Source organism: Archocentrus centrarchus, chromosome 11 (assembly GCF_007364275.1).
Source record: "Archocentrus centrarchus isolate MPI-CPG fArcCen1 chromosome 11, fArcCen1, whole genome shotgun sequence".
Taxonomy (NCBI): Eukaryota; Metazoa; Chordata; class Actinopteri; order Cichliformes; family Cichlidae; genus Archocentrus; species Archocentrus centrarchus.
Genome location: NC_044356.1, coordinates 22,156,154 through 22,168,815, shown reverse-complemented (window position 1 = coordinate 22,168,815; position 12,662 = coordinate 22,156,154). Strand labels below are relative to the sequence as shown.

Genomic DNA, 12,662 nt, shown 5'->3' with positions numbered 1-12,662 from the left:
GTCTGCATTAGCTCCTCAACGCGGGAGCAGCAGAAAACCATGTTCCGCTTATAGGCTATGTTTCCTATTTTTCTTCTTCGAAGGAGGTGTTTTATTTTTCTCAGCGAATGTAAAATCAATCAGTCATGCAATAAGAGTGGAAAAGAAGGACATACTACGTTAGCAGTTTCTTTATTGAAGAAAAAGAAACAAACTTTTTTTTTTCGATGTCATACATTCCATGCTGCTCCAGTTAGAACAATAAATAAAAGAACTGAAATATACTGAAAGCATAGCCTTCGATTTAATTTAGACGTCGCAGAAGCATTGCACATGGTCACAAATCAAAACGAAACAATCTCATAACGCAACTAAAAAATATAAATATGTAACTCTAGGTTTCTCTGCAAAAAATGGAGGTGAAGAAAAATTCCAAATATGTAGTCAGGTAATTAGGCATAAAAAAGGCTAATAAAACAAAAGGTTCTAACAATGATAAATCATAGAGAATATCACACATACAGTGGCAATCTATTTGCATTTTTTGCATAAAACACACGTGGAATATAGCCATAAATATTATCCACTAACATTAAGGGAAATACTTGCAGATAAAGTAAAAAATACTGATAAAGGCTACTTCATTTTTTTTCTCTCCCCTTCATTTGATTCGACGTGAAGAAAACTCCAGGGTGGCCCTCTCCCCTCCTCTCATCTGCGTGGGCACATCCATAATAATAAAAATGTCACCGGGGCCCGTGTGGAGATTCTGCAAGAAGACACAAGCTAATGAGAAATCGTTTAAAAAATAATTCGCTGATATTTTCAGTCAGTCAAATGCGGTCAGAGAGGATACAGTCTGAAGTAGAATCATAACCCAGCTTATTTGTCTCATTATTCTACAGATTTGCTGATGCCAGAGTGGTAAAGCCAGCTCGGTACGAAGCACCTCGGTGATGATGATGGCGACAACAAAAGAATGATCAATTGGAAGCTTAAATATATTCATTGTGTTTTAATTTATTATTTATTATTATTATTATTATTATTATTATTATATTATTATTATTATTATTATTATTATTATTATTATATCTTTCTTTAAATCATTTGCCGTTATTTTCAGTATTTATACATTTCCAGTATACATCAGAGGCACAGCTGGAGCTACAAAGCTACACTTAACTAAATATTTCTGGAAAATGTAGACTCATTACGTTTAACATGCTGCTTTATTTCTAAACCAAGCAGCGTTTATTTCTCCCACCCCCCCCCCCCCCCCCCCTACAGTTGCTACATTATTTGTTCTTTTAATTTTGCACTAAAAATAATTCTGCCCGAACTGATTGATATAAGTGGGCATGAACATTACTGGCCCTGACATATGGCTAGCAGGGAAAACTAGAACAATTGAACCATGGTGTGTCAGTGCAAAAAAAAAAAAAAAAAAAGCTGATGGATTGAGTATTTCTGCATCCAGCACAGCCACACACACAGATCCACGCGCACACATGCACACGCTTTAACAGCAAGGCAACGACTTAACCATAAGCGCCATAAACAGGTAGCACGTTGATGTAGTTTTAAGTGAGAGAGAAGACTTGCGTATCTTCCGTTGCATTTACATCCGTAGGAAAGTGGTCCTAAATCAATCCTGCTATAAAGATAAGTGTGTAGGGCAGGCTGGGGTCCACTAAAATGCAACCACCCACACACTTTCTTTCACACAAAGCCTGCGCGTATTTCAAAAAAAAAAAAAAAAAGCCATCCGTCTCTTCCCCTAGCAACTCTGTCCTTCACCACGCTTTCTGGTCCGCTCACAAACCTGCTACTTAAACGAAAAGTACATGTAGTGTGAAACGCATTCAGAATTCAAAGATAAAAGCCAGGTAACACGCTGCTTCGCCATACTCACCGCTGGCGCGTTACCGCCTCCTCAAAAAAAAAAGGAAATGGTGCATCTTGTGTAGCTGGATTCTTATTTATCTTTTAAAACATCCCTCCAGCGACAGCCAGACTATGTCTGTGAACAGAAACTGGTTCTAATCTGAGGGGCCAGTGTTTCTCACCAGCTTCCTGCCTGCAGTTGATCCGGCGGAGAGTTAGAAGCCTTAAATGTGTTGTGAGGGCACCGAGCTGTCAGACCTTTTGGCGAGTAAGATTGATCGCGCGCAGGCTTCCAGGACTCTTTGTTTGGTATATAAGCAACAAACTAAGACAGGCCTACCACTTCTCTTCTTCCATCTCTTACTCACTGAGCCACTTTTTTTTTTTTTTTTGGAATGAAAATACTGCATGTGCTGCCTCACGAAAAATATCGCAAACGTGGTTTTCACAGATTATTCTGGAAGAGGTATGAAACCAAACACTGCGGGGAAGGGCAATTCAATAACATTTCCATCCACATAATAACGCTGCAAATGGATTCGTTGTAACTGGTCGATTGTAACTGTGTTTGCTTCATTGCAATTTCAGGTAGAAATGATAATGGGAATACAATGAGAGGCTTTTCTCAGCACTGCAACCAGCGTCCTTCCAATAAACCCAAGTTTAGCCCAGTGGCTTCCCACTTAATATGAAAACAGAGCCATTTCAAATTTGTAGGAGAAGGCAGTAATATTATGGTAGATTTTAGTTATCGAAAATTGTGACCACCACCAATAATAATAATAAAGCAAAGCGCTCCTGTGGGTTTAATACAGTATTTGTTAGTGGGTGCACGCACACGGGCGTGCATGACCTCGCTGAAATACATTTTTTTTTTTTTTTTTGTGGAATAAACGAAAATGATGTGTGCCTTAATATCATTTCTATCAAGTCAGCATAAATCGCCTATAATAAAACAAGACAAGACAAAACAAAACACAACACTGTTTGTAAGTGCATATGCATAACACATGACTGTGTATCCCTGCACACATTTCTGCACAATAGCTGTAAATGTTAAACCACTGTTTATGGGGTGAAATGGCCTGAACGTGCCATATCTGTCAGTATTAACTTAATGGATGGCGCTTTTATTGCAACACATGCCAACGGATGCACTGCATATGTCATTATTATGCACCTTTAAAGAATCACATTCATTCTGGTGTCCACACTCACCTCACAGCGAATAGACTGATTTGTTGTGGTTTGTTTCTGTCGAGAAATCTTAATATCAGTTTTTCTTTTACAATTTTTTTCACCCCCCACCTCTGACTCTTGATCGTATGAATAGCTGGGCTACTGGCGTGAAATGTGTGTGTGTGTGTGTGTGTGTATGTCTGTCTGTCTATGTGTATGTGTGTGCGGTGTGCGGTGTGTGGTGGGGGCGTTCTCCACTGACATCCTCAAACAATACGAGAAAGAGGAGTGCACGAATCCGCGCACCCCCAAGCAGGGCTCCTTCCCTGTAATAGTGAGCGCGTCAGCCATTCTTAAAAAACACATTTTGTAGCTTAGTGGAGTGGACTGTAGGGCGAGAGGAGGATAAACTCAGCAGACAAAGATGTAAATATAAACAGTCGTCCCCAGCTGAGCGAGGCGTTCTTCACCAGAGTTTTGGATCAATCAGGCAGACAGTGGCTTCTTTTGATTAAACCCCAAATTGTCATTGGGCAGAGGTAATCATGTGACAGGCAATTCGGTCCAATTTCAACCTTGTCTCCATGAATTCAATAGTTTAATAGTAGCTCGGTCCCCATACGGCCGTAATCAGTTAAATAAAAAAAAAAAAAACCCACCACGAGGAGATTTTTTTTAATGATTTTTTTTACTTTTTTCGTCATCACTGAGCTGCAACATTTTAAAAAATACGCGTGCAAACTTTCCTCGGCTCTCAGGGAGAGGAGATGAATTACGAATTCGAGCGAGGAGAGCGGTTTTATCAATAGTCAGCCGTCGCTTGCTGAGTGCCTGACATCTTTCCCCCCTGTCGCTGATTCATTTCAAAGTTCATCAATCAAGAGCTCGACGCTTTCACGCCCGACACTGATTCCTCCTCCCTTTGAGCAGACCATTCCCAGCCTCAACCCGGGCAGCCATCCGCGGCATGGCCGGCCTAGACACAGCCCCGATGGATGCAGCCCGCTGCCCACCGCCTCCTTACCCCCGGAGTACCCATGGATGCGGGAAAAGAAAGCCTCCAAGAGGAACCACCTGCCGACCTCCACCGCTACTGCCATCTCCAACGGACCTGTGTGCTTCTCTCCGAAAGGTGGGTTATTTCAAACTAGAACTAGCTGCTGTAGTATATCTTTAGTCTCTGGTGCTAAATTGAAGACCCACAAAGGCCCTTCCTTAAAGCAACAAATAGACTTTAGGTGTTGCATTCGGATAGATTTATGGTTATTACGTTGCAGTTATTGTCTTTAGCGATAATAATAATAATAAAAAAGTTTGGGTAAAGTTGGGTGATGTAAGATGATTTATTCCCCTAGCCGAGGCAGAGTTTTGATGTGTGACAGTAATGAAGAGTGATGGAGTGCCTTTGCCGAGGAGGGCAGCTGGAGCATTCATTAGTATCCCACACCAGCCTGGACCTCACTGCTTTTAAAGTGCACTGGGTTTGGTTCACGCTCATGCTGAGCTTTATTTTATCTATAAAACAATCTGATTAAGATCTTTATAGTGCAATGATCTTTGGATAGACGATATATAGGTTTGGTTTCGTAGGTCCAGCGGCCATTTTGCTGCAGCGTGTTGTGAGCCACTCTCTGGTGGATTGTGATAGCCATAATGTTAGATTTATGAGCAGCAGGGTTATGTAACTGTTGTGTCCCGCGTTTTTAATCCCACGCTACTTATTTTCCAGGCTCGCCTGAGATTGTGGAGAGCGGTGGGGGAGGAGGTGGCTCCCGTCGGCTGAGAACAGCATACACCAACACACAGCTGCTGGAGCTGGAGAAAGAGTTCCACTTCAACAAGTATTTATGCCGGCCCAGGAGGGTGGAAATAGCGGCCCTGCTGGACCTGACCGAGAGGCAGGTTAAAGTCTGGTTCCAAAACCGACGCATGAAGCACAAGCGGCAGACCCAAAGCAAGGAGAACCACAACGGGGACGGGAAAGGGCCGAGCGCCGAGGACGGCATCCACAGCGAAGAGGAGGACGAGGGCCCCCAGTACGAGCAGAGCGGGGCCCTGCTGGAGAGAGATACCTGCTCTTTTCAAAACAACACACAGCAGCTCCACAATGGAGAGTCGATGAGCTTTGCTGCTGCGCCGCTGAACAGCAATGACAAAAATCTGAAACATTTTCCCAACCCGTCACCCACTGTTCCGGGCTGCATGTCAACAATGGGCCCCGGCTCGGCATCTGGCCCGGACAATGGTGACAGTCCCCCGGCCCTGGATGTTTCTTTACACGATTTTCAACCTTTCTCCTCGGATTCCTGCCTGCAGCTCTCCGATGCAGCCTCGCCGAGCTTGTCAGAGTCTCTGGACAGCCCCGTGGACATTTCTACGGACAGTTTCTATTTTTTCTCGGAGTCTCTAACTACAATCGACTTGCAGCATCTGAACTATTAACTAAAATCAATCAAATAGCTTTTTTTTCCGGAACAATAAATATCAGGCTACAACAACATTAACTCCGATGTTATTTGTATATTCGGCACATTTATTCTGTTGATATTTGACTTGACGATTAATACAAGGTAAGGATGAGATTAAATCACTGAAGCAGCTTAAACGTGGCTTGTAATTACCATAACAACTTGTTCTCTTGGAATGGAAATTATGAGTGTTTGTGAATAATTATACAATATTAGGCCTATGGAACCTGGTCATTTTTATTTTTGTATAGCTTCCAATGTCTTGGATATTTTTGTTAGAATACAATTAACTTGCTACAATCTTCTTTTTCTGGTGTTTGAGTGGTTTATTTAACCTATTTCCAGAGTCATCGGATTTGCTTGAATTATTCATGTAGAAAAATATACGTAATAAAAAAAAAAGTAGGGCATGGAGAGATAGAGACGTTATGCAAATTTTACAACAGGTTGGCAATGAATATAAATAGGCAAGGCTTAGAAGTTTTGTTGAAGGCACACACGGTTGTCCTTTAATTTTTACATAGGATCCAATTTCCACATATCCAGAATTATTTTTTGAAAAGTTTGCCGAACTATTAAAAATTAAAATCGATTCCCTGAAATCTTGAAACTTTGGAGGTAACACTTTCTGTTTTGATTTTAGTAAAATTACTTAACTATGAAATATACCAAATGCAGGAAAAGAAACACAGATGCAAAATAGTAGCATTTGTCTTGCTGGAATCTTCTGGGTCATTTGAATTTGCACACAAACATAAAAAAAAAAAAAAAAAAGTTGTTTGCCTGGATAAACACCAACACAGATCATTTCTCTTTTCACCTTCAAACTTACTTCGTAGAGGGGAAAAAACAGCAATATGGCAGCACGAATCTAGGCATGACAGGGCTCTTAACATTGTATGCATGTTGCAGGCAAATACGCGAGCCATGTTTGCCTTCAGGAGCTCATAAATCACTCCGTGGCATGAATGAGACGGACATTAAGGAGACCAATTGTGGCGTAATGTGCACAAATAAAACCCCACTTACATTTTCATATGGGACTCCCCAATTCCTAGGCTAAAAGGGGCTGATTCTCTGCATGCGTTTGGCAATAATTCATTTTTATAGCTTGTTTAAACACGGCTCTGGCTCGGCGACAGCAGCAGCGGTAGCAGCCTGCTCAGGTTATGAGCTGCACTCTTTCCTTGTGTGTTAAAAGCTGACTAAACTCAAAGCAGACTACTTGTGAAATAAATGCGATTCATCAGATAAATAATTAGAGCCTCCTTCCTGCACTAAGCAGTGGCAGCCATCATGGCTTACTTTATTATGAAAGTGTCTGTATTTGGGGGATTTTACAATCACTTCTGCGCTTTTTTTTTTTTTTTTTACAAAGGGGTTATAAAGTGTCTTGCTGCTCTATAGTGTACTTGATTTGACTTTTGGGAAACAATTATTAGCTCAACTAAAAGAAAAAAAAAGTTATAGTCGACCTTAATAGGTTTGTATGCAAAATGGTTAAAAAAGAAAGGAGAAAAAAGTGAGAGGTTGCTGCTCCATCCTGCCTGCCTGCACTGATCGATCCAGAAACTCATCTACACGTGCGAGATTCAGAGGCTCCAACGTTTATCGAATAATCTGGAAGCCATAAGCAGCTCATTGACTGGCTGAACATTAGCCTCACTGAGCAAGTGGTCTGTGTTTGAGTTTAAGGAGAGGGGGGGGGGGGGGGGGGGGTGTCTATGGGTAAAAGCGGGGGCAGATCTTGCACTCTGACTAACCACAGGGCCAGTTTAACCAAATCATTCCAAGACAGCGCGCCTTTTCTGCGCGCATGTGTTCACACAAAGAGCCAAGAAAGCTCCGAGGCCTGGAGAAGTTTCCACAATCAGGCAAGGCAGGATCCACTGCGCCCACTCACAACTTTTTCACAGGCAGCTGGGAAGACAGAGAAAAGGGAGAGGAATGATGGGGTGGGGTGGGGGTATTGACCCTACTGCGTGCTTTGTTTTTTTTTTTTTTCTAAGTGGTGGGAAGTTTGCACCTTTCAACTTAAAAACGTTAAGTATCAGCATTATGGCGGTTATTAGTATGCATATATGTCTCATGTTTGTCATACCAACATCGACATAAGCAGAAGTGGTATAATCATTCAGATCCTTTACTTGAGTAAAATTAATAGTTCCAAATTGTGTTAAAACTCGCAACATCACATCGCATTCAAAATTTTAACCAGAATAACTGATTTCAATGAACATTTCAACACCTCCAAAAAGTGTTTTTTTGTTTGTTTGTTTTGTTCAAAGTATGATATCGCTACATAATATCTTATTGGATTATTATTATTATTAATAACAAGTAAGTATCGTTTGAATGATGTGCTTTTCGAGGTGGGGCGCCTTTACAGACTGCTGTATTATTTAATTAAAAGTGAGGCGTAAACAGTAGGCTCCAATAGTCCCCTCTGACATGTAGTGGAGTAAAAGCAGTGCGAAGAATTGTAAATAATTCATAGACTGACAAAAGAGCCAGCTGTGTTTGATTTATTACCACTGCTGTGTAAACTATTCACATAGCAATAAAATATATCCATGAATACTATCATACATTTTCTATAGACGCTCAAAACGTTTTGAGTACATGACCACATGCGACCTTTGGGGGCGCTCATCCCTCCATGCGATCCTCTCTCCCTCCCTCCCTCCCTCCCTCCCTCCTTCCCTCTTCATTCCTTTTGCTTCCTCAGTGAGAGGTTGGGCATCTGCTGTCGTCGCCGCAAGTCTCCCACGCACATGCTCTCCCCCTTCTCAACGCCGCATTTCGTGGGCATTAATTTCGCCAACAGCTTTATTTGATGAACTTAACAGGATAATCAGCCCACACTCGCACCTCCGGCTATGTGGATGCATTAGCTCCACGACGGGCCTCGCGTTATGAGATCATTTGATCACTATACATGCATAATGAATACATGTGGGAGTGAAATCAGGGTGGATAGCAGACCCTATGACCGGAGCGGGGGAAAAAATTAATACCACATCATCTTAATGTTTAATGTGTTGTCTTGTCGCTTCATCACCTGTGACCTCCCGGCAAAGCAAGCAGCCGTAAACATCTAATGCGACCTTGATGAGGAAACAAAGTTGTTTTTTTGTTTTTTTTTTTGTTTTTAAAAGAGAGGGGTGGTGGTGGTGGTTGGGGAGGGGGGGGGGGGGGGGGGGGGGGGGCTTCCTGTGATGGGAGAGAAGTTTTCTGTCCGTGTCAGCAGTGAAGCCTTCTTGCCTCCCGTTCACTGTCACTCTGTGACAATATTTGCTAAGAAAATCTCTCAGTGTTCAAGCGTGAAACATTTCGCAATAGAATGTGACATTGATAGTCCACAGATAGCCCGTGGCAGTGGCACACACACCTAGCCATCCATCCCTCTATCCAGAAGAGAATGACAGTTATACGCGGAATCACGGCTGTTACGCGCACATGCACGTGCCACCACACACACACACACACACACACACACACACACACACACACACACACACACACACACACACACACACATACACACACACCTATTCGCATCTCTGGTCCAAAAATACTTACCTGAGGTCAGAATGCTGGGTCGTCCTCATGGTGAGGGTGCAGAGGGATAAATGTTAATCTCTCTGTGGCGGAAGAGCGCACAGTGGAGGTTAGAAGAAATGGTGTTTGCAGTGGCCCCGCTCTTCATGCGACCCCGGAGCTGTCCACCGCCGTCTGCCTTCCAGCTCATTGTTTGCTCGGCCAATACATTAGTGGCGACGCGCGTCACCTTGATCGACGAGCGCTTGGAATTTAAATAGCCCCTCAAACACCAATCTGTCACCGGCTAAGGGGATAAGGACAAGTACCTCACTGGCTGACCCGGGCCCACGTGACAGCACCCGTTCATTGATATCGGCCCGTGCGACCCCCTCCCTTCTCTGATAAGATATAGGTAAAGGTTGGCACGGTCACTCGGGGTAAGAGGGGAGAAAGGAAGAGACCAGGGGGTGTCTGTGCAGAGGACGGTCCCTCGTTCAAGTCAGAAAAATGCTACAATGAGCAGTTTTTTAGACTACACGGTCATGAGCGGTGAAGGTGGCTCATGCACTGTCAGGACATTCCACTCGGACCACGGGATTACAACTTTCCAGTCGTGCGCGGCCACTGTTAACAATTGCGGGGCGGATGACCATTTCATGCTGAGCAGGTCTTCTCCTGACTGCATCTCTCATCAGCCGGGGTCGTACCAGTCTAATGCCACCTCTCTAGGTCTCCCCTATGGAGCTCACCCGGCCTGTAGTTCTAACTACGGACCCCAAAGTTTCTGCGCTACATATAACCACCATGCCCTCGCCCAGGAAGTAGACGCCACAGCTGCGTTCCCCCAGTGCGGCCCACTGATGTACTCTGGCAACATTTCCTCCTCTGTGGTTTCTCAACATCGCCATGGTTACAGTGCCGCCCCCCTGGGTCAACTGCAGTATAGCCACGCTGCCTACGGCGGCGGGCATGAGCAAGCGCCCCCTTATCCAGGGTGTTCAAATCCGCTGTCACCTCTGCATGCAGCTCACCTGGAGACTTGCTGTTCACCTCTGTCTGAGGGCGCATCGTCTGCACAGACTTTCGACTGGATGAAAGTTAAGAGGAATCCACCAAAACAGGTTGGTGCCAAGTATAGTGTATGTATGTGCGGGTATGAGGGATGGTTAATGGCACAAAGTCTGTGAACAATTCTGTCTTGTGAATGATCCGGAGAGGCAATGCTGGTAGACGTTTTCTCTTTGGGATGGTATCGTGTGCATGGGCGTATAAAACACACCTAATATCAATGAACCTTATTTTTAAGTTAATACTCTAAATCCTTTCATGGTAACGAAACCCACCTGTGTGATAATGCATGTGTTATATAATATTTTAGTCTCTTCCAAGACCTTTGCTGCACATTTTTAGAGTAGCTGATGCTAATTGGCTCGTACCTAAAAGTTGAGTCTTGTTGTCTTGTTAGCCTCACAGTAGCCTCACAGCTTATGCGCAATGTAATCAGAACCAACCAAACAAACAAACAAATAAACAAACAAACAAACATAACAACCTTCTGCAGAGTTAGAATGATTTGTTTTCCTGTTTACAGGAAGGTCTGGTGAATATGGTTATGCTGGTCAGCCGAACACGGTCCGGACCAACTTCACAACCAAACAGCTGACGGAATTGGAAAAGGAATTCCACTTCAACAAATACCTGACCCGGGCGCGCCGGGTAGAGATTGCAGCTGCGCTCCAGCTTAATGAGACTCAGGTGAAAATTTGGTTCCAGAACAGGAGAATGAAGCAGAAAAAGCGGGAGAAAGAAGGGCTGCTGCCAGCCAGACTTACACCCTCAGACACGACAGACAGCAGTCAGGAGAAAATGGACGATGCAGCATCTGAGAAATCTGTCTCAGCCCCATCCACTCCTTCTCCCACATCCTCCACAGTGTCTTCCACGGGGGCTGATCCTTTCTCTTCCAACTGAGGGCCAGCTGACCCTTTGCCTCTCCAGGTCACGCTGGCCTGTGTGCCAAATTTCATACAAGTGTATCAAAGGCAAAATTTTGTTGATGGATGACAGTTGTGCCCATACATGATGCGAATAATGCACTACTAGTGAACTCTGGACAAAACACGGACCACTTCTGGACCATATTTGTTTTATATTGTGTGTTGTGGTTGCAAGATCTATAGCTTTGCTGCCCCCAAAAGTGCTTTGGTTATATATATATATATATAAAAAAAAAAGTGTCCATTTGCTTTTGAAATTTGGCGTAAAAATTGTAATTCGCCACAGTTATGTTGTGCAAGTCAGCGCCCTCTTTATGTCTGCCTTCGACCAATGCTGCTACATGTGCCAAGTGTCACAAATCTACGCACATAAATACCTCAAATGTACCAAAGTTGTGCATCCCAGCCAGTCTGATTGCACTGGATGCCATCAATTAGGCATCACACAATCAGCGAGAATACCTCGGTTATTAAACCGCTAATGAGTTCACTATTATAGTAGCTACTTAATCACTGTCTCTTCTGTGTTTCAGGTCTGTGTGTGTCAACTGTTTGTTATGTGAGGCTTGCATGATGCGTAACGCTTTCATGTGTTATTAGTGAGGCGCTGAGTTTTATCAGTTGCGTAAAAAGTCATTCATGGCTTTGTATGTATGAAGCTTTTGTCTGCTAGCTGTTGAATCCGGTGAAGCACATAACTGTTTTGTCCAGAGAGACGTTTACGGGTCAGTCATGTGTATTAAAGTGCGTTTACCTCTAAAGATTTTCTTCTGTGTCATTTCTAGGGGGAAATCGTGCTGCGGACTTTCGATTCGATGTTAAAGCGAATGTAATAGTTAAATTCACCCATCAGACCTTTTCCTAAACCCAGCAGACAGAAAAACAAACCTATGTCCATTTCCAACCCCTTGAGAAACTGCACGTGTCTGTTTGACTCGCCCCAAAGTCTCTAAATGTATGCAGCCCTGCGCACCACTGTCCCTGGAGCAAAGATTTACTGGCATAAGAAAGGCATGTTTATCCAGGGTAAAGATGAGAGCGAGGACGTTAGCGTCATTTGTGATGACAACCTTATCGAGCACTTGGCTTATTGAAGGGACAAAAAGAAACTCTATTGATTAAAACATCGAGGTTAGGCTATTGACAAGTATGGTGCCCCCGCTGGTCCTGTCAGAGTCAACTCCTCAGTTCCCCAAGTTACACGGAGGTGTCATCATTTCCACGTGATGACAAGACGAACTGTGACAACTTGCAGCATCGCATGCCATAAATGTGTGCGCACAGCATTACTTTAACGAGAGTAAAGCAATTTCAAGCTTCTACCAGCTGTTATAGGGCGAGAGACAGGTCGCCAGTCCACCACAGGGCTCATTTTATTTATGTTATTTAATAATATCGAGGTTTAATCCGATATCGATCTGCACACATAAATACCTCAAATGTTGCTTTTAAAGTAAATTCACGTTATGAGTGCAATAAATGACCCTTGCAATGATGCGTTTGAAGTGGTTTGTTTGTTTTTTATCTGCTCTTTTTAAGGTCACAAATATCCCCATTTTCAAACTAAAGGAGGGTTTCCTGATTCTTTTGTTGCTTTAATTCCTGGTGG

At 43.4% G+C, this 12,662-nt stretch overlaps 2 protein-coding genes across 2 annotated transcripts; both read left to right on the top strand.

Moving 5' to 3' along the window:
• Positions 1-1,257: 1,257 nt before the first annotated feature.
• LOC115787858 (homeobox protein Hox-A2a-like) lies at positions 1,258-5,818 on the top strand. Its single transcript, XM_030740613.1, is given in 3 exon segments — positions 1,258-3,833; positions 3,835-4,177; positions 4,775-5,818. Coding segments are annotated over 3 exon segments (1,077 nt in total). The 5' UTR covers positions 1,258-3,812; the 3' UTR covers positions 5,488-5,818.
• Positions 5,819-9,568: 3,750 nt separating this feature from the next.
• On the top strand, positions 9,569-11,807 carry hoxa1a (homeobox A1a). The gene is made up of 2 exons (XM_030740618.1): positions 9,569-10,174; positions 10,644-11,807. Exons 1-2 carry the CDS (start codon positions 9,572-9,574, stop codon positions 11,025-11,027), a joined length of 987 nt encoding a protein of 328 aa, XP_030596478.1. The 5' UTR covers positions 9,569-9,571; the 3' UTR covers positions 11,028-11,807.
• The last annotated feature ends 855 nt before the right edge of the window (positions 11,808-12,662 follow it).

Excerpts from the sequence above, each read along its gene's own strand:
- hoxa1a (XM_030740618.1), top strand. The coding sequence starts at position 9,572 with ATGAGCAGTTTTTTAGACTACACGGTCATGAGCGGTGAAGGTGGCTCA. Across the intron at positions 10,175-10,643 it reads TTAAGAGGAATCCACCAAAA|ACAGGAAGGTCTGGTGAATA; the intron begins CAGGTTGGTGCC and ends GTTTTCCTGTTT.